Consider the following 23,301-nt stretch of genomic DNA (forward strand, 5'->3'; position numbering starts at 1 on the left):
TTCCATACTCGTCCCTCCGTCATACAAGTATAATTTATGTACCCTTCTGTCAGTCACATTAATACATCATTTTCCGTGCCCTTCGGCCAGTCACATCAATACATCAGTGTATGTACCCTTCAATCCGTCACTTCAATACATCATTTTCCGTGCCCTTCGGCCAGTCACATCGATACATCAGTTTTCATAATCTTCACTTCTTCTCTGTACCATTCTGGCAGTCACATATATACATCAGTTTATGCGCCCTTCAGTCCATCAAATCAATTTCCACTTCCTTCATTCCGTCACACCAATTCATCAATTTCCATACTCGTCCCTCCGTCACACCAGTATAATTTCTGTGCCCTTCTGTCAGTGACATCAATACATCAATTTCTGTACCCTTCTGTCAGTCACATCAATTCATCAGTTTCTGTCAGTCACATCAGTTCATCAATTTCTGTACCCTTCTTTCAGTCAGAAATGTACCTATCCACATAAGAAGGAACTCTCGCAGCAGCTAATGTAATCAAAACGAAGAACGTAACTGGATGATTGTTGTGAGTATGATCATCAGAGTGACACAAGATGGAGGTCCCCGGGGAAGAGCAGGTAATATACAGGCCTATTTGCATACAAGCATATGCAACCTAAATCTTCAAAGATAAACCGTGAGGTAACAACAGTGTTCGTGATGCATTACCTATATTTCGGACAATGAACCCCAATGGCATTCAGTGGAAAACCACACACGCACCTTGTACCAGGCTCGACAGCTGCACTGAGGACACGGCAGTGGGGTGTGCACGTAGACGCTGTTAAACCAGTGATATGACCTGGTTGGGGTGACCTGTGAAAGCTCAGTTGCAGCCAAGCCCGAAGTGCCTGGTAAGTCGAGACGTGAATGGTTTTTACAGTGGATGAGTCCATATAGCAGTGAGTGTTGTGTAACAACGTATTGCTTTCATCATCATTTTCATCATAGTCCCAAGTCGTTCAACCACAACCTAAGTAAGACAAGTACGTCACAAGCATGTGAGTGCATGAGGTTTCGTTGACGACTATATTTATCACTTTTCTTTGAGGCACATGTCGTAATCATCCTGGCGGCCTGGTCGAGATACAGCTACGCTCAAAATGCCGTTTCATTTATCCCCGATTCATACGTACTGTTAAAAACAAAGGATTTTTGGGTGATTGTAGAAGTGTTTGTGACTGGTGATTAAGCTGCACAAAAGACGTGACAATAACTCTGGGAACTCCTGCAAACAACGTTAATGGTGTATCTTTATTTTAACAATAGTCTGATTAGTGTGATGCTGTTTGTGGACTCCAGATGGTGTTCAAAACATATGATATATCTGTACTCTGTTGCAGATTCATTCTGTACGTTCATCCTTTTGCGCAATACTCCTACCCCTCCGGTGGGTCTGAACCACAGCCCAATTCATATTGTGCCTAGATGCGCTTCAGTATCATTCATACACACAGAAGGTCTTTCATTAAACCATTCATAATTCACATCTATGAAGGGCCTTTAGAAGTTACGGAAGCGTCCTAGTGCCAGAACCTGACTTTTTTATCTCCTAATTAGGACTTAATATGTCCTAATTAGTACGTATTATTTCCTAATTAGGACATAGTACATCCTAATTAGGACTTGAGAGGTTTGTACTGGGTCGGGGCAAGATGGTTGCCTACGTTGTCTCAACCTTGCTTGGAGCAGCGTTTTCAGTTGGCATTGGTTTTCATTTGTCTGCGTCATCACTGTATTGGAATTCTTGATAGGCATTTAGAAGTGAATATAATAAGACGAGTATATGGATGACAACTTTTTATTGCTTAACACAACGATTCTGGGCTACTCCTTGCCCCTTCTTCCTCATGTGATAGAGACAGGAGTACAAGACATATTATATATACCAGTAGTTACAGGAAGAAGATACGTACACATATATACAAATCACAGAGGTCAGATCAAATGCAGTTATAAAAACAATGATAACAGTGAAAAATTGAAACCAGTTAACAGATGAAAGGAAACATCTGTTTATGAATGACATTTTCGTTATTGTGAATAACGTGACGTTTCATCCCATATACTTAACTATGATATGAATACTATGTAATACTGACTTTGCTGTTTACCTCTACACTGTGCTTCGATAGTACTTGCACAGCACCTGTGAAGATCCGGGTTAGAATAGATCTTCAGCACCACGTGCTTTGTCGAAATATTATAGCGATCGTATGGGCAGGGTGGTTTACCGTTTTGCAAAACAACAGTTTTATCCCAAGTTATCCCAACTGAATATGGTGCGGATCAAAGGAATGTTTGTTCAAGACTCTATTACTTAAAGGACTATCCCTGAAATATTGCTGAGTGCGGCGAAAATCAACAAACAAACATTTCCACTGTTAATAACACCGTTAATGGGCAGTTTTCATTCCCGGGCTTCCTGTGGATTTCCTTGTGCCACCGAGACGCGATAGTGTTCACGGTTACATCACCACGTTGTCCTTACTGGTACCCATGTCCAGCTGAATGAACAGAGGAACGTTTGACACAGACCAGCATGAAGCCTAGGAAGTTGAAACCCATCAAAGGATACTTGACTCAGGCTCGAAAACAGTAAATATGAAGTGAGGCGCGATAACAGCCTCATCACCATCTTGTCCTTACTGGTACCCATTTGGTGCTGAATAATCAGGGGTACGTTCGACGAGGTAATGGACACAGATACTTCAATTAAATTCTAGGGAATATATCGCTGTAACTTTAACTGAACCACTAGTTTGTATGCAACATGCAGGTCTCTGAAAGAGAGACGGGGTTTACTGGCCTGTTTGTATGCAAACATATTCGCGCAAGCTGTTATGGTCCCAAGCAACATTGTTGTGCAGGATGTTGTTCACGTCGTACAGTCATATGCTTTAGTAGTACTTCATGTACAACTGAATGACTTTTATCACACAGAGATGTCACCTCAGGAGTGGATGGTTTTAGAGTGAATGAGTGAAAGTCTGCAGGATTGAGTTTAACAGTATTTCAGTTCGATGATCTGCGAAATGCACGAAGTAATATAGGATATTTACTGCAATCACTCACCCACTCACTCATATAGATTCCAAAATACATGTATGACACGGCATATTGATATCTCACGAGTGTTATCATACATGTAGACCTGGCTAATTGGACATAACAAGCATATTCGTTCTGAACGTGAGATCATTTTAAGTAGAAACATTGAATGAGGAAGTGTGTGTGTTAGTGAGTCGGTGAGTGAGTGGGTGAGTATGTGTATAATTGAGTGAGTTGATGACAGGGTGAGTGAATGAGTGAGTGTGTGTATAAATGTGCGAGTGAGTAAATCAGCCTTCTTGTTCCTACAGAACATTGGGTATTGCCCATTCATGTGTATGTCTGTTGGCTATTATCTCGTCATGTCGATTTCTACTGGCTTCCTCGCTGTGCTCATCATACAGACACAGCATGACACACCATAAACACGAACTGACTTTCAGGATGCAGTATGTACACCAACTGACATGCAGGACACGGTATGTACACCATCTTGCTTGAAGGATACAGCATGTACACCAAATGACATGCAGGACACACCGTAAACACAAACTGACTTGCAAGACACAGTATGTACACCATCTGACTTGCAGGACACAGTATGTACACCAACTGACTTGCAGGACACAGTATATGCACCAACTGACTTGCAGGACACAGTATTTACACCAGCTGACATGTGGAACACACCATAAACACGAACTGACTTGCAGGACACAGTATTTACACCAAATGACATGCAGGACACACCATACGCACCAACCGATTTGCAGAACACAGTATGTACACCAAATGACATGCAGGACACACCATAAACACGAACTGACTTGCAAGACACAGTATGTACACCATCTGACTTGCAGGACACAGTATGTACACCAACTGACTTGCAGGACACAGTATATGCACCAACTGACTTGCAGGACACAGTATTTACACCAGCTGACATGTGGAACACACCATAAACACGAACTGACTTGCAGGACACAGTATTTACACCAAATGACATGCAGGACACACCATACGCACCAACCGATTTGCAGAACACAGTATGTACACCAAATGACATGCAGGACACACCATAAACACGAACTGACTTGCAAGACACAGTATGTACACCATCTGACTTGCAGGACACAGTATGTACACCAACTGACTTGCAGGACACAGTATATGCACCAACTGACTTGCAGGACACAGTATTTACACCAGCTGACATGTGGAACACACCATAAACACGAACTGACTTGCAGGACACAGTATTTACACCAAATGACATGCAGGACACACCATACGCACCAACCGATTTGCAGAACACAGTATGTACACCAAATGACATGCAGGACACACCATAAACACCAACTGACTTGCAAGACACAGCATGTACACCATCTGACTTGCAGGACACAGTATGTACACCAACTGACTTGCAGGACACAGTATATGCACCAACTGACTTGCAGGACACAGTATTTACACCAGCTGACATGTGGAACACACCATAAACACGAACTGACTTGCAGGACACAGTATTTACACCAAATGACATGCAGGACACACCATACGCACCAACCGATTTGCAGAACACAGCATGTACACCAAATGACATGCAGGACACACCATAAACACGAACTGACTTGCAAGACACAGCATGTACACCAACTGACTTGCAGGACACATCATGCTTGAATAGATGAAATACGGAACAACAGAATATGATCCTTCTATTTATTCAATAGCGCCGTTGACAGATCTTTATTTCAGGGTGTCCTACAAGTAATAACCAACAAAACAACATTAAAACTAAATAATAATGATGGATTTATATTTCTACTCATGACTGAAAAGTATGATACAGCTCTGTTATCCTTTTGTGCAGTACTCCTGTCCGTCTGGTGGGTCTGAAACACATAAAGAAGACGTGATCACGAGCTATGAGGACGTACAGATTTTGGCATAGATTTCCTCTATTTTTGAGGATTTTAGACAACAATACAATCAAATATGTATAATTGCGACAACCGACACCAAACCGACATCTCAACCGCAAAATATAATAAAAATAATAATAATCATAAAATAATAATAACATTACCTTCAGAAATCATGGGTAGAATCCTGTTGATGAAGACACATTCGTGGTTGACTACCCCGTGTCCTGTAGATAACTTGCTGCCCACGTCAAGCGCCATGTAGGAGAAGTCAGTGTTGTCAGAGACTGGCCAGTTCACCTTGACGGGGACAGGAGTGTTCGGGTTCCTGTAAATAGAACAGGTCTATAATGTTTTGCTGGAATTGTTTGTCTGTTTGTTAGTTGAGTAACACTGCACTCAGCAATAATCTAGCTATGTGGTTGCAGTCTGTAAATAAGTGAGTTTGGCCCAGACAGACCAGGGATTAATGTCATGAACATTGATCCATGTTATGCGATATATACAATGACTTGTTTCAACCGTGTCAGCGTGCTTGACCAACCTATCCCATCAGTCGCCTGGTACGACAAGCATGAGCTGAATCAATTCTAGACAAAATCCTCACGGCTTAGTCTGTTTGGTATAATGCTAACTGTAGAAAGTGAAAATGGCTTCTTGACACAAACATGTCATATTGGTTGACATAAATGGTATCTGGAAATTGCACACATGAGAACAATAAAGGTTGTTTCATCTGTTTTTTTGTGCTATGCTTTCGGGTTCCTGACAAAAATATGAGAACTTTAAAGGTCTTAAACTTGGTGTTTGGTATCATTCAAAATGAGTGAGCGCGTGTGTTGTTTCGACACATCCAGAAACAGCTGGTTTTAGACGTTGTACGTATGTAGAATAGGACCAACACTATCATAACTTGGCTAACACCCGTGTGTTCGGGTTGCTGCATAAAGATATATACCTTCAATGAAACAATACAGATCGATCTGTTTGGGAATCAGTCCACCTTGACTGAAACAACAGTGTTGGGGCCCATACACATGGAAATAAAAAAAACTCAAATGTCTTAGATGAGTATGTTTTTAGGACATGAAATTTAGAAAAAAACAGCGGGAGTTACAGAAAGGTGCTTGAGACATCGTAAACATGTGAGAAAGAGAAGCCATTAAATCTCCATTCATCGCACATTATGGATGCAGTGTGTTTGAGGATTAACTATTGTCGGTGCATACACTACTTCTGGGAATTAATTATATCTGAGGTGATATTGTTTGAACATATAAATATAAACGAACCATATAAGACCGAGTAAAGGATTGTTCACTCCCTCTCTAGATCTGTTCCGAGCTTGTGAAAAGCGTAGATTTCATACTCGGTATATCAGTTACTTCGCTCTAACTCACTCTCACTTGCACTCACTCACCCTGACTTGGCAAAGTTGGTCCAGTAGGTCATGACGGTCTTGCTGAGTTCCACCTCCTCCTCTGTACATCCATGAGACCTTTCCAGAACCCACCCAAACACAAACTCAACATCATACCAGTGGGCTGCTCCTATCCACTGTGGAAACGGACTAACTGACAATCGGTGATTAAAACTGTAGACATAGGTAGGGTTAGCGGCAGAGTACAATCTGTCAAACTCAAGATGAGGACACTTGAAATCCCTGTCTGACATCATGCGAGTCATGACATCAAAATAGTGAGTGTCCTTTAAAGGGGATGTTTGACTCTCATAAAACAAGAGAAGGGGTTCTTCAAATCCTTTACCAGCAATAATGTCATAGGAAAGAAAACTTTCATACTCTGTGCGGCTTAAAATCAACGTTTCCGGTAATGAAGATATGTTCCTCATCTGCTTCAAAGCAACTGCCAGAAAGAATGTTAACTCATCTTTGGTAAAACCATGCATTACACTGACCTGCGTCTTGGAGCCAGAGGTCAAAAGAGTTTTGGGGTCGTTAGGGAAGAAGTGCCCATCCACTACTGGAACAAATGCAAGACCTTCAGTAAACAAATCAGTAAGCTGGAGATCTGCCATAGTTTGAGCATCTGCTTTCTTTACACAGTTATAGACATCTGTATCAGTTGAAGATGACGGACATCCAAGGAGATCAGCCAACCGCTTCAATTTCCGTTTGGCTGTGTGTGGAAAAGTGTAAGCCCATGGGCAAATCGGAGATCCACTCTGCATGATTGCTCTCTGGAATAAGTCACGTGACAGAGGTGACACCACGTGATGTCCTACGCTGACACCTCCAGCACTTTCACCAAATATGGTAATTTTGGTTGGATCTCCACCAAAGTTGGCAATATTGTCTTTCACCCATTGTAAGGCCAGTCGTTGATCCATCAAGCCCATGTTGCCAGGGATGGTATCTGGTCCAAGGTAGCTGAACCCTAAAGGCCCCAATCTATAATTCATTGAAACAACGATGACGTCATTCTCTACTGCAAGGTACTCTCCGTCATACAGTGGCACTCGTGTAGATCCACTATAAAAACCTCCACCGTGAATCCAAACCATCACTGCCAGATTGCCACCATTGTCTGATGGCGCCCATACTGTAACATGAAGGCAGTCTTCGCTGGTGTCATCAGGGGTTTCTCTGTAAGCGTCTGGAGATGTGATCTCGTCTTTAGGTTGAATGCAAGATGGCGTTGGATTCCGTGCATCTCTAACTTCCGGTCCCCATGAATCTGAAGGCTGAGGATGCTTGAAGCGTAGATCACCTACAGGAGGTTTGGCATATGGGATTCCATAGAATACGTCAATGGACTTGCCCAACACTGACACCCGTTGTCCTAGAAGTGGGCCATTTAGAGTTGACACTTTCTGTGTTGTCGCAATATGCACGACCGCCACCAGCGTAACAAGCACAAGTCTCATTGCTGTTGCCATTCTGGAAGAATATAATTAAACATTTAAATTTACTTTCTTTGTTTCTTTTTAATGCAAGTTCCTACTTAATATCAGGACGTGTTATACTAATAGGTGCAAGTAAAAATGGTGTTGTATTTAGTTGTAGTTCGCTCAGCTCCCTCTCTTCCTCTCTCTCTCTCTCCCTCTCCCCTCTCTCTTCTCTCTCCTCTCTCTCTTCTCTCTCTCTTCTCTCTCTCTTCTCTCTCTATATCTCTACTCCTTGTTCTCTCTCTCCTCTCTTTCTCTCCCTCTGCTCGCTCTCCTCTCTCTCCTCTCTTTCTCTCTCTAATCTCTCTCTCTATCTCTCTACTCCTTGTTCTCTCTCTCCTCTCTTTCTCTCCCTCTGCTCGCTCTCCTCTCTCTCCTCTCTTTCTCTCTCTAATCTCTCTCTCTTCTATCTTTCCTTTCTCTTTCTTTCTCTCTCTCCCTCTCTCTGTCCTCTCTCCCTCTCTCTCCCTCTCTCTCTTGTTCTCCCCTCTCTCTCTACCCCCCCCCCCCCCTCTCCCGCTCTGTCTCTCCCTCTCCAAAGCAAACTTTATTGCGTACATTGTGGGCTAAGTTCTTCCTACCACGGAGCGCCCTCCGGGTGGATAGGTCTGTAACTCTTGACCTTTTCATGTATTTTCTTAACTATTTTCGAATTGTAACCACTGTCCTTCCAGAAATTCTACCACACGTTGATATTCTGCCTGTACCATTACAAATAGACGCATAATCTGAAAATATGTCTTCTAATCCTAGATTAAAGACATTGTATCCTGTGGATTTGATGAAAGTCCAGACATATTCCAGAAAAGGAAATCCAGAGAGCTCATCAAAATAAATGCACAAATCTTAGTGAAGCGCCACCCCTCATCCCCCACATCCCTACACCTCCCCCTCTCTCTCTCTCACTCTCTCACTCTCACTCACTCACTGTCGCATTCAGCCTGATATATTCCGCGTTTGTTACCATATGTTTCACAGTTGTAATAAAACAAATCGAAACCCTGAAATATGGTTGTGCATGGATGTGCCCACCATTTTCACTGAGACAATGAATGTTGTAATCTTGACCAACAACGTGTGAGTCGTATGAGGTAAGGGTAGGGGGCTGACAATAATGTTAGTTTGCAGTTATGTGCAGCCTCAGTCCTCAAAGATAAACTGTTATGGTCAAGAGGAGTAATATTCCCAGCCATTGGCTACATTTCGGACAATGCCATACGTCAGTGATAAAACAGAAAGTCATTTTTCAACACACACTTACCTTGTACCTGACTCGGCAGTTGGGACTCAACACACCGCACTGGGGTGCACAAATAGACGCTGTTAGACAAGTGGCAACTCGCGTCATGACCTAGTTAGTAAGACATACGCAATCTCAGTTACAGGTGAGCGCGGAATGACTCTGTTAACCTGAATAAGTGGTTTTAGAATGAGTGAAGCAACGCGCGCATAAGTGATTGAGGGTTGCACAACAGTTTTGTTGTTTCATCTTGCGATTTCATCAATGCTGGAATGTACACACTACGAATACCGGCGTAATGGCTTAATTTTTTCAATGTAGTCGTAATGGATAGCAATGACCAGGCCAATGACCAGCACTCAGCCCAATGACCAGCGTTCAGTCAAATGACCAGCGTTAAGTCCAATGACCAGCGTTCAGTCAAATGACCAGCGTTAAGTCCAATGATCAGCGCTCAGTCCAGTGACTAGCGTTCAGTCCGACGACCAGAACGCAGTCCTATGACCGGCGTTCCCTTCTCAGTCCAATGACTTTGACCATTTCTAAATTCACATACAATCATACAACTCCGTTCCCAGTCACCCAAATGAAATAGTTCCTACTTTTTAACTGTACATAATAATCACTAAATTCGTGTGAACAGTTATTTTTGGGCGTAGCTTGACTTCAGGCTGAGAATTTACAAGTCATCCAATCAGGCCGCGAGCCTGATTACGAGTGGACACAGGGGGACTCTGACCATGCAGTCTTAGCAATGGGGGTAGGATGACATAATTTTAACTAAGTCAGCGTTCGCGGTAGGTTTTGTACGAGTACGTAGAGAAAACAATTATAAATATGTAATCCAAATCTTTTGCGTGCGAACATGCCCATGGGCTTACACATTAATATCATTTACATAACAGATAATCATATTTACACACTTTAACTTGCGCTCCACTGTTTTACTATAATTAACAATCATTATTTGGCTGTAGTTTGCATATCCCCATCCTCGATATCTCGAACGTATACCCTGGAGATATCGAGGATGGCATATCCCTGGTGTGGAAGTCAGTTCTTGTCTTACAACGATCGTTCATGGTGGTTTCACATATCGATCCTATTACTGATTGTGATATTGTATTTCTAAACTGGGCTTTGATTGGTTGAACTTCCGGGGAATACCTTCCACAGTGTCCAATGAGATCATGTCTGTGATTTGTTATTCGTCTTGTCAATTTGACACGTCAATGACATGTAATATGGCACTCACTTGTCATGAGTTACGTAGTGAAGTAGTTTGGGCGGGCAAGTGAGTTAACAACAAGGTAGACTCTCTCTATGTTTACTAAGATCAAAGCTGCTCTTGTAAGTTGTAAAGCCAATTCACCAATACCTATCTTCGTTTCAATAATAATCTGGTTTTTTTTTAAATCCAACAAAACATGGAGATGTATGGAGAACTCGGAGGTGTATGGAGAACATGGAGATGTGTGGAGAACATGGAGATGTGTGGAGAACATGGAGATATGTAGTGAACATGGAGATGTATGGAGAACATGGATATATGTAATGAACATGGAGATGTATGGAGAACATGGAGATGTGTGGGCAACATGGAGATGTGTGGAGAACATGGCGATATGTGGAGAACGTGGAGATGTATGGAGAACATGGAGATGTGTGGAGGACATGGAGATGTGTGGAGAACATGGAGATGTGTAGAGAACATGGAGACGTGTGGAGAACGTGGAAATGTATGGAGAACATAGAGATATATGGAGAGAATGGAGATGTATGGAGAACATGGAGATGCATGGAGAACATGGAAATGTATGGAGAACATGTAGATGTGTGGAGATCGTGGAGATGTGTGGAGAACATGGAGATGTATGGGGAACATGGAGATGTATGGAGAACATGAAGATGTGTGGGGAACGTGGAGATGCATGGAGAACATAGAGATGTATGGAGAACATGGAGATGTGTGGAGAACATGGAGGTGTATGGAGAACATGAAGATGTATGGGCAACATGGAGATGTGTGGAGAACATGGAGATGTATGGAGAACATGGAGATGTGTGGAGAACATGGAGATGTATGGAGAACATGAAGATGTATGGAGAACATGGAGATGTATGGAGAACATGAAGATGTATGGGCAACATGGAGATGTGTGGAGAACATGAAGATGTATGGAGAACATGGAGATGTATGGAGAACATAGAGATGTATGGAGAACATGAAGATGTATGGAGAACATGGAGGTGTATGGAGAACATGAAGATGTATGGGCAACATGGAGATGTGTGGAGAACATGAAGATGTATGGAGAACATGGAGATGTATGGAGAACATGGAGATGTGTGGAGAACATGGAGATGTATGGAGAACATGAAGATGTATGGAGAACATGGAGATGTATGGAGAACATGGAGATGTATGGAGAACATGAAGATGTATGGGCAACATGGAGATGTGTGGAGAACATGAAGATGTATGGAGAACATGGAGATGTATGGAGAACATGGAGATGTGTGGAGAACATGGAGATGTATGGAGAACATAGAGATGTATGGAGAACATGAAGATGTATGGAGAACATGGAGATGTATGGAGAACATGAAGATGTGTGGAGAACATGGAGATGTATGGGCAACATGGAGATGTATGGAGAACATGGATATGTATGGAGAACATGAAGATGTGTGGAGAACATGGCGATGTGTGGAGAACTTGGAGATGTATGGAGAACATGGAGATGTGTGGAGAACATGGAGATGTATGGAGAACATAGAGATGTATGGACAACATGGAGCTGTGTGGAGAACATAGAGATGTGTGGAGAACATAGAGATGTGTGCAGAACATGGAGATGTGTGGAGAACATGGAGATGCACGGAGAACATAAAGATGTATGGAGAACATGAAGATGTATGGAGAACATGGAGATGCATGGAGAACATGGAGATGTGTGGAGAACATAGAGATGTGTGCAGGACATGGAGATGTATGGAGAACATAGAGATGTATGGAGAAGATGAAGATGTATGGAGAACATGGAGATGCACGGAGAACATAAAGATGTATGGAGAACATGAAGATGTGTGGAGAACATGGAGATGCATGGAGAACATGGAGATGCATGGAGAACATGGAGATGCATGGAGAACATGGAGATGTATGGAGAACATAGAGATGTATGGAGAACATGAAGATGTGTGGAGAACATGGAGATGCATGGAGAACATGTAGATGTATGGAGAACATAGAGATGCATGGAGAACATGGAGATGTATTTAGAACATAGAGATGTATGAAGAGAATGGAGATGTATGGAGAACATGGAGATGCATGGAGAACATGGAGATGTATGGAGAACATGAAGATGTGTGGGGTACGTGGAGATGCATGGAGAACATAGAGATGCATGGAGACCATGGAAATGCATGGAGAACATGTAGATGTGTGGAGAACATGGAGATGTGTGGGAAACATGGCGATGTGTGAAGAACATGGAGATGTGTGGAGAACATGGAGATGTATGGAGAACATGGAGATGCATGGAGAACATGGAAATGTATGGAGAACATGTAGATGTGTGGAGATCGTGGAGATGTGTGGAGAAGATGGAGATGTGTGGAGAACATGGAGATATGTAGTGAACATGGAGATGTATGGAGAACATGGATATATGTAATGAACATGGAGATGTATGGAGAACATGGAGATGTGTGGGCAACATGGAGATGTATGGAGAACATGTAGATGTGTGGAGATCGTGGAGATGTGTGGAGAACATGGAGATGTGTGGAGATCGTGGAGATGTGTGGAGAAGATGGAGCTGTATGGGGAACATGTAGATGTGTGGAGATCGTGGAGATGTGTGGAGATCGTGGAGATGTGTGGAGAACATGGCGATGTATGGGGAACATGGAGATGGATGGAGAACATGAAGATGTGTAGGGAACGTGGAGATGCATGGAGAACATACAGATGCATGGAGAACATGGAGATGTATGGAGAACATAGAGATGTGTGGAGAACATGAAGATGTGTGGAGAACATGGAGATGTATGGAGAACATAGAGATGCATGGAGAACATGGAGATGTGTGGAGAACATAGAGATATGGAGAACATAGAGATGTATGGAGAGGATGGAGATGTATGGAGAACATGGAGATGCATGGAGAACATGGAAATGTATGGAGAACATGTAGATGTGTGGAGATCGTGGAGATGTGTGGAGAGCATGGAGATGTATGGGGAACATGGAGATGTATGGAGAACATGAAGATGTGTGGGGAACGTGGAGATGGATGGAGAACATGGAGATGTGTGGAGAACATAGAGATGCATGGAGACCATGGAAATGTATGGAGAACATGTAGATGTGTGGAGAACATGGAGATGTGTGGGAAACATGGCGATGTGTGAAGAACATGGAAATGTGTGGAGAACATGGAGATGTATGGAGAACATGGAGATGCATGGAGAACATGGAAATGTATGGAGAACATGTAGACGTGTGGAGATCGTGGAGATGTGTGGAGAACATAGAGATGTGTGGGGGACATGGAGATGTATGGAGAACATGAAGATGTGTGGGGAACGTGGCGATGTGTGAAGAACATGCAGATGTGTGGAGAACAAGGAGATGTATGGAGAACATGGAGATGTGTGGAGAACATAGAGATGTGTGGAGAACATGGAGATGTGTGGAGAACATGGAGATGTATGGCGAAGATGGAGATGTATGGAGAACATGAAGATGTGTGGGGAACGTGGAGATGCATGGAGAACATGGAATTGTGTAGATAACATGGGGAAAAAGTAATGTTACCACTCAACAGTCTTTCCTTCTACTGGTGAATGACATGTCGTATTAGTTAAACAAACAAACCCAGTCGACCATGCCTCATAATCCTCTTATTCTTTAAATATAAAGCTTGCCCGACTGGCAAAAGAGGATACCACCAGAGGCGAGAATACCTCAAAGACCGTCACAAGTAACGGATTACCCGATAGTCAGTTGTATAGTACATATGTCTGCTAATGATGTCGACTGTTGAAACATTATCCACGTACATGGAGAAATATAATATCACGATGTTATTGTCATGTAATTCGCGTATGCATTGAAGATAACCCTAGTTGTTCTTTAGGAAATATTTCTAATTATTTATTTGAATGTTAATTATTTTCAGTTTTGAGAGGAGTGGCTAATTTCACGGTATTGTCAACAGCAATACAATCTGTGGGTTACTACTTTATGGCAACGTAATTCAGTTCAGTCGAAACATATTTAGAATTGTTCAAACTTACATTTGTCGGTCAAGTAGATTCTTTCAATTCAGACAGTTGTTTTACGGTTCCTTATCTTTCTGTCCTTTTCTGTTCATCTTGTATGGATGTAAATTGTATCCAGTCCTTTTCTTACGAACAAAGTATGTAAAAACAAATACAGTATCACACATATGAGTATTTCATTTAAACAACGATTCAGGTCACACTCAGAACTGGATCCATGGAGCGGATAACTTCGTTAACTTACACTACTATAACTAAATAGTCACTATCCACAAGGGGCGGTGGGGTAGCCAAGTGGTTAAAGCGTTCGCTCGTCACGCCGAAGACCCGGGTTCGATTCCCCACATGGGTACAACGTGTGAGGCCCATTTGCTGGTGTCCCCCGCCGTGATATCGCTGGAATATTGCTAAAAGCGGCGTAAAACCAAACTCACTCACTCACTCACTCACTATCCACAAAAGTAAATTTAGTCATTGTACTCAACCAGTGAGTAAGTGATATACTTAAAGATAGCATTGACTAAAGGATAGTGCACAAAACAACCATGTTTCAGATGGTTCTACCTATCATAGGTTGATTGTCCCTTGCGTTTCCGATTTTAGGCCCACTGTTATCTGAAACGGCGAGTGCTTCACTGGATTTAGCATCTACCCTGCTCGCACTGAGAGCTTTACATGGACGTCTGTTGTTCTGACATGCTGATTGTGTGGTGCAACTTCGCTTATACATTGCAGACTATAAAGTTCAAACATCGACGCAGTTCAAACAATGTGCTACCCAATCACAGCTCACGTTACATCGACCCAGTTGAAAGCGTTCTAATTTAAATTTCCAACCTTCGATCTATGAGAAGCTTAACAGGTATGTTTTCATTTCTATCTCAAGGTAATTTTTCTATAATTACTTAAATCAGAATCTGTGCGTGAAAAACTCAAAATATTTTTACGAGCCATTTGCACTGGTCATATTCCGTACAACAATACGAGCCATTTGTGCTGGCTATATGCTTTGTAGGAATACCAGCCATTTGCGCTGGCAACATACTCTGTAAGGTTACAAGCACTGGCTATATACACTGTACGGATACAAGCCCTATACACTGGCCATATACTCCGCAACAATGCGAGCCACTTGCGCTCATCATTGTGTTTTCATCTTGAATAAAAAAACCTTCTTTTATAACAGTGTATAATCAGGTCGTCCCAATCCTTATTCAACTCACGTTTACACTATGTCACACAAACCAGGTCATCTTGTCAGATAACACCTGTTTACCAACGCGTTTGCCTGTACACCCCAGTGCAGTGTCCAGAGTCCAACTGTAGAGTCAAGTACAAGGTAAGTGTGTGTTGAAAAATGATTTTCTGTTTTATCACTGAAGTATGAGATTGTCCGAAATATAACTGATGACTGACGATCTTATTTCATTTGACCATAACAGTTTCTCTTTGAGGACTGAGGCTGCACATAAATGCAAACAAGTAGGACGTTGGGATGGATGATGGATGGATGGATGGATGGATAGATAGGTAGATAGATAGATAGATAGATAGATAGATAGATAGATAGATAGATAGATAGATAGATAGATAGAGTGAGTCCAGTTCATCGCCGCAGTCATCAATATTCCAACTATATGGAGGGGATCTGTATCTGTTTTTCGAGTGGCTAAACGATGATGTGCACAGAATGCAAGACACCACTGCCGTCGTTGTTTCACCGCAATCACGCTCAACTGTACTTTGACTTGTACTTAGTAGTATCACATTAGTATTCCTGAGATTAACCAGCAACATGCACTGAAAAGAAACAAAAGAAAGTAAATTTAAATGTTTAGTTATGCTTTTCCAGAATGGCAACAGCCATGAGACTTGCGTTTGTCACGCTGGTGGCGGTCCTGCATGTTACGACAACACAGAAAGTGTCAACTTTGAATGGCCCACTTCTAGGACAACGCCTGTCAGTGTTGGGCAAATCCCTTGACGTATTCTATGGAATACCATATGCCAAACCTCCTATAGGTGATCTCCGCTTCAAGCATCCACAGCCTTCAGATTCATGGGGACCGGAAGTTAGAGATGCACAGAATCCAACGCCATCTTGCATTCAACCTAAACATGTGTACTTTGCTACAGAGGTTTACAGAAAGACCCCCGATGACTACAGTGAAAATTGCCTTCATCTTACAGTGTGGTCGCCATCAGACAATGGTGGCAATCTGGCAGTGATGGTGTGGATCTACGGTGGAGGTTTTTATAGTGGATCTACAAGAATACCACTGTATGAAGGAAAATACCTTGCAGCAGAGAATGACGTCATCGTTGTATCAATGAATTACAGATTGGGGCCTTTAGGGTTTAGCTACCTTGGACCAGATACCATCCCTGGAAACATGGGCTTAATGGATCAAAAATTAGCTTTACAGTGGGTGAAGGACAATATTGCCAACTTTGGTGGAGATCCAACACGGGTGACCATATTTGGTGAAAGTGCTGGAGGTGCAAGCGTCACTCATCACTTGGCATCACCTCTGTCACGTGACCTGTTTGAGAGAGCAATCCCACAGAGTGGGACCCTCAACTGCCCGTGGGCATACACCGTGCCCAAAACAGCAAAACGGAAACTTAGGAGATTTGCCGATCTCCTTCAGTGTCCTTCATCATCAACTGATGCTGATATATATGACTGCTTGAAGACAGCAGATGCACAAATTATGGCAGACCTTCAGCTAGGTTTATTTGACGAAGGAATGGCATTTGTTCCGGTTGTGGATGGGTATTTCCTGCCTGATGACCCCAAGAGTCTTCTGTCCACTGGTTCCATCAAACAGACCAGTGTATTGCATGGCTTTACTAAAGATGAGACAACACTGATCTCTGCAAGGACATTGAAGCAGATGAGAAACATATCAACATTACCGGAAACACTGATTTTAAGTCGTCAAGAATATGACAGTTTTCTTTCATTTGACTTTCTCACTGGAACAGACATTGGACAGCCTATGCGTCTGTTTTATGAAAGTCAGAAAGTCCCTCTAAAGGACACTGACTATTTTGATGTAGTGACTCGCGCAACTTCGGACAATGGATTTAGGTGTCCTCATCTTGAGTTTGACAGATTGTACTCTCCGACCAACCCCACCTATGTCTATAGTTTTAATCACCGACTATCAGTTAGTCCGAATCCACAGTGGATGGGAGCAACCCATTCGTACGAGCTTGACTTTGTGTTTGGTTGGGCTCTGGAAAAGTCTTTGGGATGTACAGAGGAGGAGGCGGAACTCAGCAGGACCATCATGACGTACTGGACCAACTTTGCCAAGTCAGGGTGAGTGCGTGAATGACAGAGTGAAATACACTGTCATAAACCGTTATTTCCTCACCCGTCAATAAATTATACCACAAATAAATCTCTTTAAAGAAAATCAAGATTTCTTGGAGATTTTCTTATCTGTATCCAGGGATCCAAACGCTCCGGTCCCCGTCATGGTGAAATGGCCTATTTCTGACAACACTGATCTCTCCTACATGACCCTTGACGTGGGCAGCAAATTAGTAGCAGGACACGGGATACTCCACCACGAATGTGTCTTCATCAACAGGATTCTACCCATGATTTCTAAAGGTAATATTATATGTTAATGATGAAACATGGGCTGCTGGTACACATGGTTAAATGTTCTTAGAAGTGACTTGGATGCTTCTTTTGTTTGGTTGAATATTTACAATGATAAGTAGTGTTGTTTCGTTGGTTTAATTTACACAGTTGAGTGGTTGAAACAGACAGACTTTATAACAGTAGTTGTTGACTAGAAGACTGAAACTAAATAGTTAACCTAGAATCTCACTGTGAGAGGATTATGTGTGAAACCAAGAAACAAAAAACAGAAAGAAATACGATGAAATTACCATTTGTATTCTAAAATTCACAAGAAAAGTCTCAAATGAATACGATCTCTGGAAAGATGCCACTTTGGAAGAGTGATTGATTGAGTATACTTTTATGCCGCATTCAGCAATATTCCAGTAGAGTGGCAGTAACAATTCAAAGGCACATGACATAAGAGCAGTCATTGTAATGGGAATAAAAACTTGAAAGAAAGGGTCAGGCAGGGAGTGTCCAAAGTTTAAAGTGACCACACCCAAAACGGGTCTTCTTGTGACTCGAAATGTAATGTGAGGTGAAAGGCAATAGCTAAGATTGGTGTCCCTTGAAACATTGCTGCACAACGTTTGACACTGCCTCGTGGCAGTATGGTCATGTTTATATCTTTCCATATACAGATTCATGTTGAGACGTTCAACAATGTGTACAATCCAAAATGTCTATGTATGTATGTTCCCTTCGATGGTTCATGAGTGAGTTGCGGTCAAACATATCCTGCTTGGCTGTATTGAATTCTCTATCACGAGGGATAAATAGTTCAATGTCAAAATTAGCAACCGGTAATATTAGTGGCTGTATCCCCAAAGGGGGTTAACGTATTCTAAAATTATTGTCCTCCTGAGAGGGTACGTCAGTCCCAAAAAGTTCACAGTTTAAGTTTTGCTTACCCCATTTAAACTCAGTATATATGCTCTTTTAAAATTTTGGCTAAACGTCCCTACAAACGCCAGCGTCTGAGTAGATCATGTAAATTATATCTAGAGTCCATACAGGTAGCAAAGGTACTGTCCCCATGGACCCTGGTATGGTGGCCTACCTACAGTGGTTGGCGGTCTATAGCCCGTTTCTATATTGCAACGTCCGCTGTAGTTTATCTGTTATAGATTTAATTACTAGTTTTAAATATCAGTCCGTGATAATCTAGTTGTTTTGCTGTCCTTTATAGACAGATTTTTTACCATTCACTATTATGTGTAATATTAATGCTTCTCGTCACAATATGGCTGAAATATTGCCGATGTGACGTTTAATATAAACTCACTCACTCACTCTCAGTTTAAGTTTAAAATATGGAATTTATGATGTTTATGATGTCAGTTTTAACCCAAACTATAACCATTCAACAACGTAGGGGATATTGGATTTACAAGATTGGTAAAATGCAACTGATGAAACCAAGGAGGAAGCAGATGAGGAAGAAACATTAAGGGAAAATGTGACCATGTCTTCCATTACTTGGGAAACGTTTCACCTGTATGGATATATATTACTTTTTCTCATATGCATTGGCATTGGGTAATGGTATGATCGCAAAATGGAATATCCCCTACTTTTTAATAGAATATTATGTCTGATACATGCATCATTTTTGGGCCATCCTCCATCAAGGACCTCACACGTAGTGGCTGAACTGAAATACTCTTCAGAGCAACGTTGAGTACACCTCACTCACCAGCCAACACAATTGATTTTGATAGATGACAAAAGTCCCTGTCCGTGTCGAAGGCTGTATGACTGATTCTGAAGCGCAGCTATGCAAACAATGAAATCATTTTTGTTTCAGACCCACAGGAAGGCCAGGAGTACTGCACAAGAGGATGAAAGGACAGCATCATACTAATCAGACCCACCAGTCACAGTCACATCCACAGTCACCAACCTCAATCTGTACGCCTATCAAAAGCTTCATGGAATAATTACCATGTTCCTCACTGTTTCATGTTCACTTCCTCTTTAGTATAGTCAAGCAAGTCAAGTTGAAGAAAGTCAATATATGTATGTAAATAAATTAATATATTCAAAGACAAACGTTATTGTGATTGACTTGAAGTTTGAAATGAGTATTAACTACTAATTTATTTCTATATTCTTTCAGCGAGCTTCATACTTGGCCTGAAGTTTGTCTTAACTCTGGGCATTCTTGAGCTTGTCTTGAGCTTGCATTCCAAGATAGGTGTCCGCCTGATCTTCCACAAGATGTTAATAACGCCTCCCTTTTGTAACTTGACTGATGCATTATCTTATTAAGTACATTGCCACGTTTCAAATGAAGAGAGTTACATTTGTCGAGTCCATATGTCATGCCAATATCACTAGAAAAAGACTCGACAAGGAGAATGTTGCTCTTTCAAATTGGCATCCCCTTTGGCAAGAAGCTCAATGTCATCCATGTAAAGGAGATAAAACGTCCCGGAGGTCGCGGTAGCTGGGCGGGTTAGGCGGCTGACCTGTGTGCTGGCGAATAGATGCCTCACTCTGAGGTCTGAGGGTGCTGGTTCGAATCCCAGCTCGAATCTACTTAAAAAAAACAACTAAAATTTGTGTTTTACTAAGAAAGTGTAATCCCAAATATAACATATGTTACGATGTAGGTATCAACGGCACATTGTATTACTATTTACAGAGTAAGATTGAAATGCAGCAGAGAGGGTTCAGGTGATCCTGGCACAGTCAGGCCGGTAAGGCTCATCATCAGCTCAGGGCCCTTGTCCCCGCTACACGCAGCCCGGGCAGCGAATGGGACTTCTCCCGGGAAACACTGCCTAGTCGAACCCACCAAGAACTTTCCGGAGAATATGAAGGCTCCCCAACACTGCAGCCTTCTGCATTACCCAGGCACTCTCGTGATCTGCGCCAAGAGATCAGGAGATACCAAACCAAGGGCACCGAGAACAATGGGGTGCCTGACGACAGTGTACTTGGGATGCAAACGATACATTTCAAAGGCGAGGTCCGCATATTTATCATGCTTTTCCTGAATCTTGCCAATAACATTGCTGTCAAAAGGGACAGAAAATTCAATGATATAAATAATTTCATTTGTTTTATCAAAAAGGACAAGATCAGGATTGTTGGGTGGAATTCGTCTCAGGTTGTATATTGGCCTATTCCAGAGAAGTTTAAAAGCATCATTTTCCAGGACGCCCTGGACATATTCAGGGTCGTACCATGGATGGACCTCGGGGTCAAAGCCACAGGCATGGCGGAGACGATAGTAAAAGCAGCGAGCCACGCCATCATGTCTTAAGATAAGCTGTTTGTGTCAAGGAAGGGCATCCACTGACAAGGTGTTGGACAGTCTCTGTGAATTCATTGCAAAGACGACATTTCATATTCATATTTTCTTTAAGAATCACATTCTGGCGATTACGAGTGGGAAGCCCTCAGTTTCACATTTGAGACCAGCCGACTTCATCCAGGCGAAGGAGTCAGTTGGATTGCTGTTCTGATCCACACACTGCATGTACACACGATGCAATGGCTTCTCAGACAGCTTCTCAACAAATGACCGACTCTGAGCAGACTTGGTGAAGGACTTCACCTGGTTTACTCCCATCACTGTACCGTCCAGCGGTACATCGCCATCAACAAAATCAACTTCAAACTTCAAATTGTGTCCAACAACCTTGGCACGCTTAAAATAGCTGTGGAGTTCCTTGCTTTCATTGTGAGTCTTGACATGCATCACCAGAGGATCATCCGATAAATAATTATGTGCAAAAGTACACAATAAAATTCTGTCATGAAGAGTCTCCACATTAATCAAACCCCGTCCTCCCGAACTGATTGGCATATATAAACGATTAAGAGAGGAACGAGGGTGGTGTGCTCTGACATGATCCTTCTGGTCAGGCGGTCAAGACTCTGGATGTCCTGTTGTATCCAATCAACTACTCCAAAGGAATAGGAGAGGACTGGCACAGCAAACGTATTGGTGGCTTTGACCTTGTTTCGAGCATTTAGCATTTTTCTTTAAACGAGATTTATACTCGACCCGAAGTTTACCTTGAATCTGGGCATTCTGGGCTTGTCTCGAACTTGCATTCCAAGAAAGGTGTAGGCCTGATCTTCCACGAGATGCTCAATAACTCCTCCCCCTTGTAACCTGACCGATCCATCATTGGTTACCTTGCCACGTTTCAAATGAAGAGTATTACATTTGTCAAGTCCAAATGTCATGCCAATATCATTATAGAGAAGGGCTCGACAAGGAGAACCTGTTCTTTCAAATTGGTCTATCCTTTGGCAAGGAGCTCGATGTCATCCATGTAGAGGAGATGAGTAAGAGGTGTTGAACTGATCTTCCGTAACCCATGCTTGTCGTAAGAGGCGAATAACGGGATCAGGCTCGCTGACTTGGTTCTCACGTCACCGTATCCCAGTTGTGTAGATTCATGCTCATCATGTTGATCACTGAATTGTCTGGTCCAGACTCGGTATAGATGACATATTGCTGAGTGCCGCATAAAATTAACTCACTCACTGACTCTTCAGCACTTTCATACATCTCCTCGCATTCGTCGTAGAGCTGTGGTAGGCATAGTTGTCATGGGAGTGGTTGTTGTTGTAGTTAGTGTAGCTGTCGTTGACGACAGGGTCGATACTGCTGGCGTCGTTGGACCCACTGTTTGACCAGGGACGACAAGCCTGTGCCGACAGCTGTCATGTTGGTTATTCCTTCCTTAACAGAGCAAAACTCACTGTTGCAGGTGTCCGTCTTGTCACAACATTCCCGACACAACTCGTAGCGCTTGATCACGTGACGGCGGCCGAGAGAATAAATAAGTTGGAATATTTTCCATATTCATTATTCAGTTTTGTGTTTTGTGATCTATTTATTGCACACAAGATAGGAAGACAGTGGGACAAATGAGGCAGATGACAAATGAAGCAAACGATGTCGGATGTAAAGAAAAGAAAAGGGAGATAACTCTGTCACGACTACTTTACAGATGATAATAACTAAACAAAATAGTCAATTGAAAAATAGTACTAATTCCCAGTACACAAAAACTGGATTGTTTAATAATCAAGAAACCTAATGTCCTGCTTGGTTTACACATTTAGTCGTAAACCACTTGAATGGAATCCTAACTTTAACTTAAAATCGAGGTGGGAACAAAAGTTCGACACTATGACATCACTATCGTTGAATAACCTAGTCTGGTTATGCAACATTCGCTGGACAACTTTC

The 23,301-nt window shown here is 42.3% G+C and overlaps 2 protein-coding genes across 5 annotated transcripts; one reads left to right on the top strand and one right to left on the bottom strand.

The window, feature by feature from the left end:
- The first annotated feature begins 545 nt into the window (after positions 1-545).
- LOC137260118 (cholinesterase-like) lies at positions 546-22,922 on the top strand. 4 transcript variants are annotated; one of them, XR_010954732.1, is made up of 7 exons: positions 763-870; positions 15,176-15,302; positions 15,689-15,779; positions 16,293-17,768; positions 17,902-18,065; positions 19,891-19,994; positions 22,817-22,922. XR_010954732.1 is itself a non-coding variant. In XM_067797819.1 (6 exons), the coding sequence occupies exons 4-6, from the start codon at positions 16,294-16,296 to the stop codon at positions 19,926-19,928; spliced, it is 1,677 nt and encodes a 558-aa protein (XP_067653920.1). In that variant the 5' UTR covers positions 546-870; positions 15,176-15,302; positions 15,702-15,779; position 16,293; the 3' UTR covers positions 19,929-20,135. The 4 variants fall into 4 exon arrangements, 3 of the variants coding, with proteins under 3 accessions (XP_067653920.1, XP_067653918.1, XP_067653919.1); XM_067797819.1 differs by lacking the exon at positions 22,817-22,922 and having other exon boundaries at positions 546-870; positions 15,702-15,779; positions 19,891-20,135; XM_067797817.1 differs by lacking the exon at positions 22,817-22,922 and having other exon boundaries at positions 738-870; positions 19,891-20,135.
- On the bottom strand, positions 4,782-9,262 carry LOC137259750 (acetylcholinesterase-like). Its single transcript, XM_067797350.1, has 4 exons — positions 9,167-9,262; positions 6,419-7,897; positions 5,163-5,326; positions 4,782-4,968 (listed from the first exon to the last, which is right to left on the bottom strand). Exons 2-4 carry the CDS (start codon positions 7,894-7,896, stop codon positions 4,931-4,933), a joined length of 1,680 nt encoding a protein of 559 aa, XP_067653451.1. The 5' UTR covers position 7,897; positions 9,167-9,262; the 3' UTR covers positions 4,782-4,930.
- Positions 22,923-23,301: the final 379 nt, after the last annotated feature.

This window comes from Haliotis asinina, chromosome 13 (assembly GCF_037392515.1).
Source record: "Haliotis asinina isolate JCU_RB_2024 chromosome 13, JCU_Hal_asi_v2, whole genome shotgun sequence".
Taxonomy (NCBI): domain Eukaryota; kingdom Metazoa; phylum Mollusca; class Gastropoda; order Lepetellida; family Haliotidae; genus Haliotis; species Haliotis asinina.

Coding starts and splice junctions, on each gene's coding strand:
- LOC137260118 (XM_067797819.1), top strand. CDS start 16,294: ATGGCAACAGCCATGAGACTTGCGTTTGTCACGCTGGTGGCGGTCCTG. Junction 17,769..17,901: donor ACCAACTTTGCCAAGTCAGG/GTGAGTGCGTGA, acceptor ATCTGTATCCAG/GGATCCAAACGCTCCGGTCC. Junction 18,066..19,890: donor TCTACCCATGATTTCTAAAG/GTAATATTATAT, acceptor TTTTTGTTTCAG/ACCCACAGGAAGGCCAGGAG.
- LOC137259750 (XM_067797350.1), bottom strand. CDS start 7,896: ATGGCAACAGCAATGAGACTTGTGCTTGTTACGCTGGTGGCGGTCGTG. Junction 5,327..6,418: donor ACCAACTTTGCCAAGTCAGG/GTGAGTGAGTGC, acceptor TTCTATTTACAG/GAACCCGAACACTCCTGTCC. Junction 4,969..5,162: donor TCTACCCATGATTTCTGAAG/GTAATGTTATTA, acceptor TATGTGTTTCAG/ACCCACCAGACGGACAGGAG.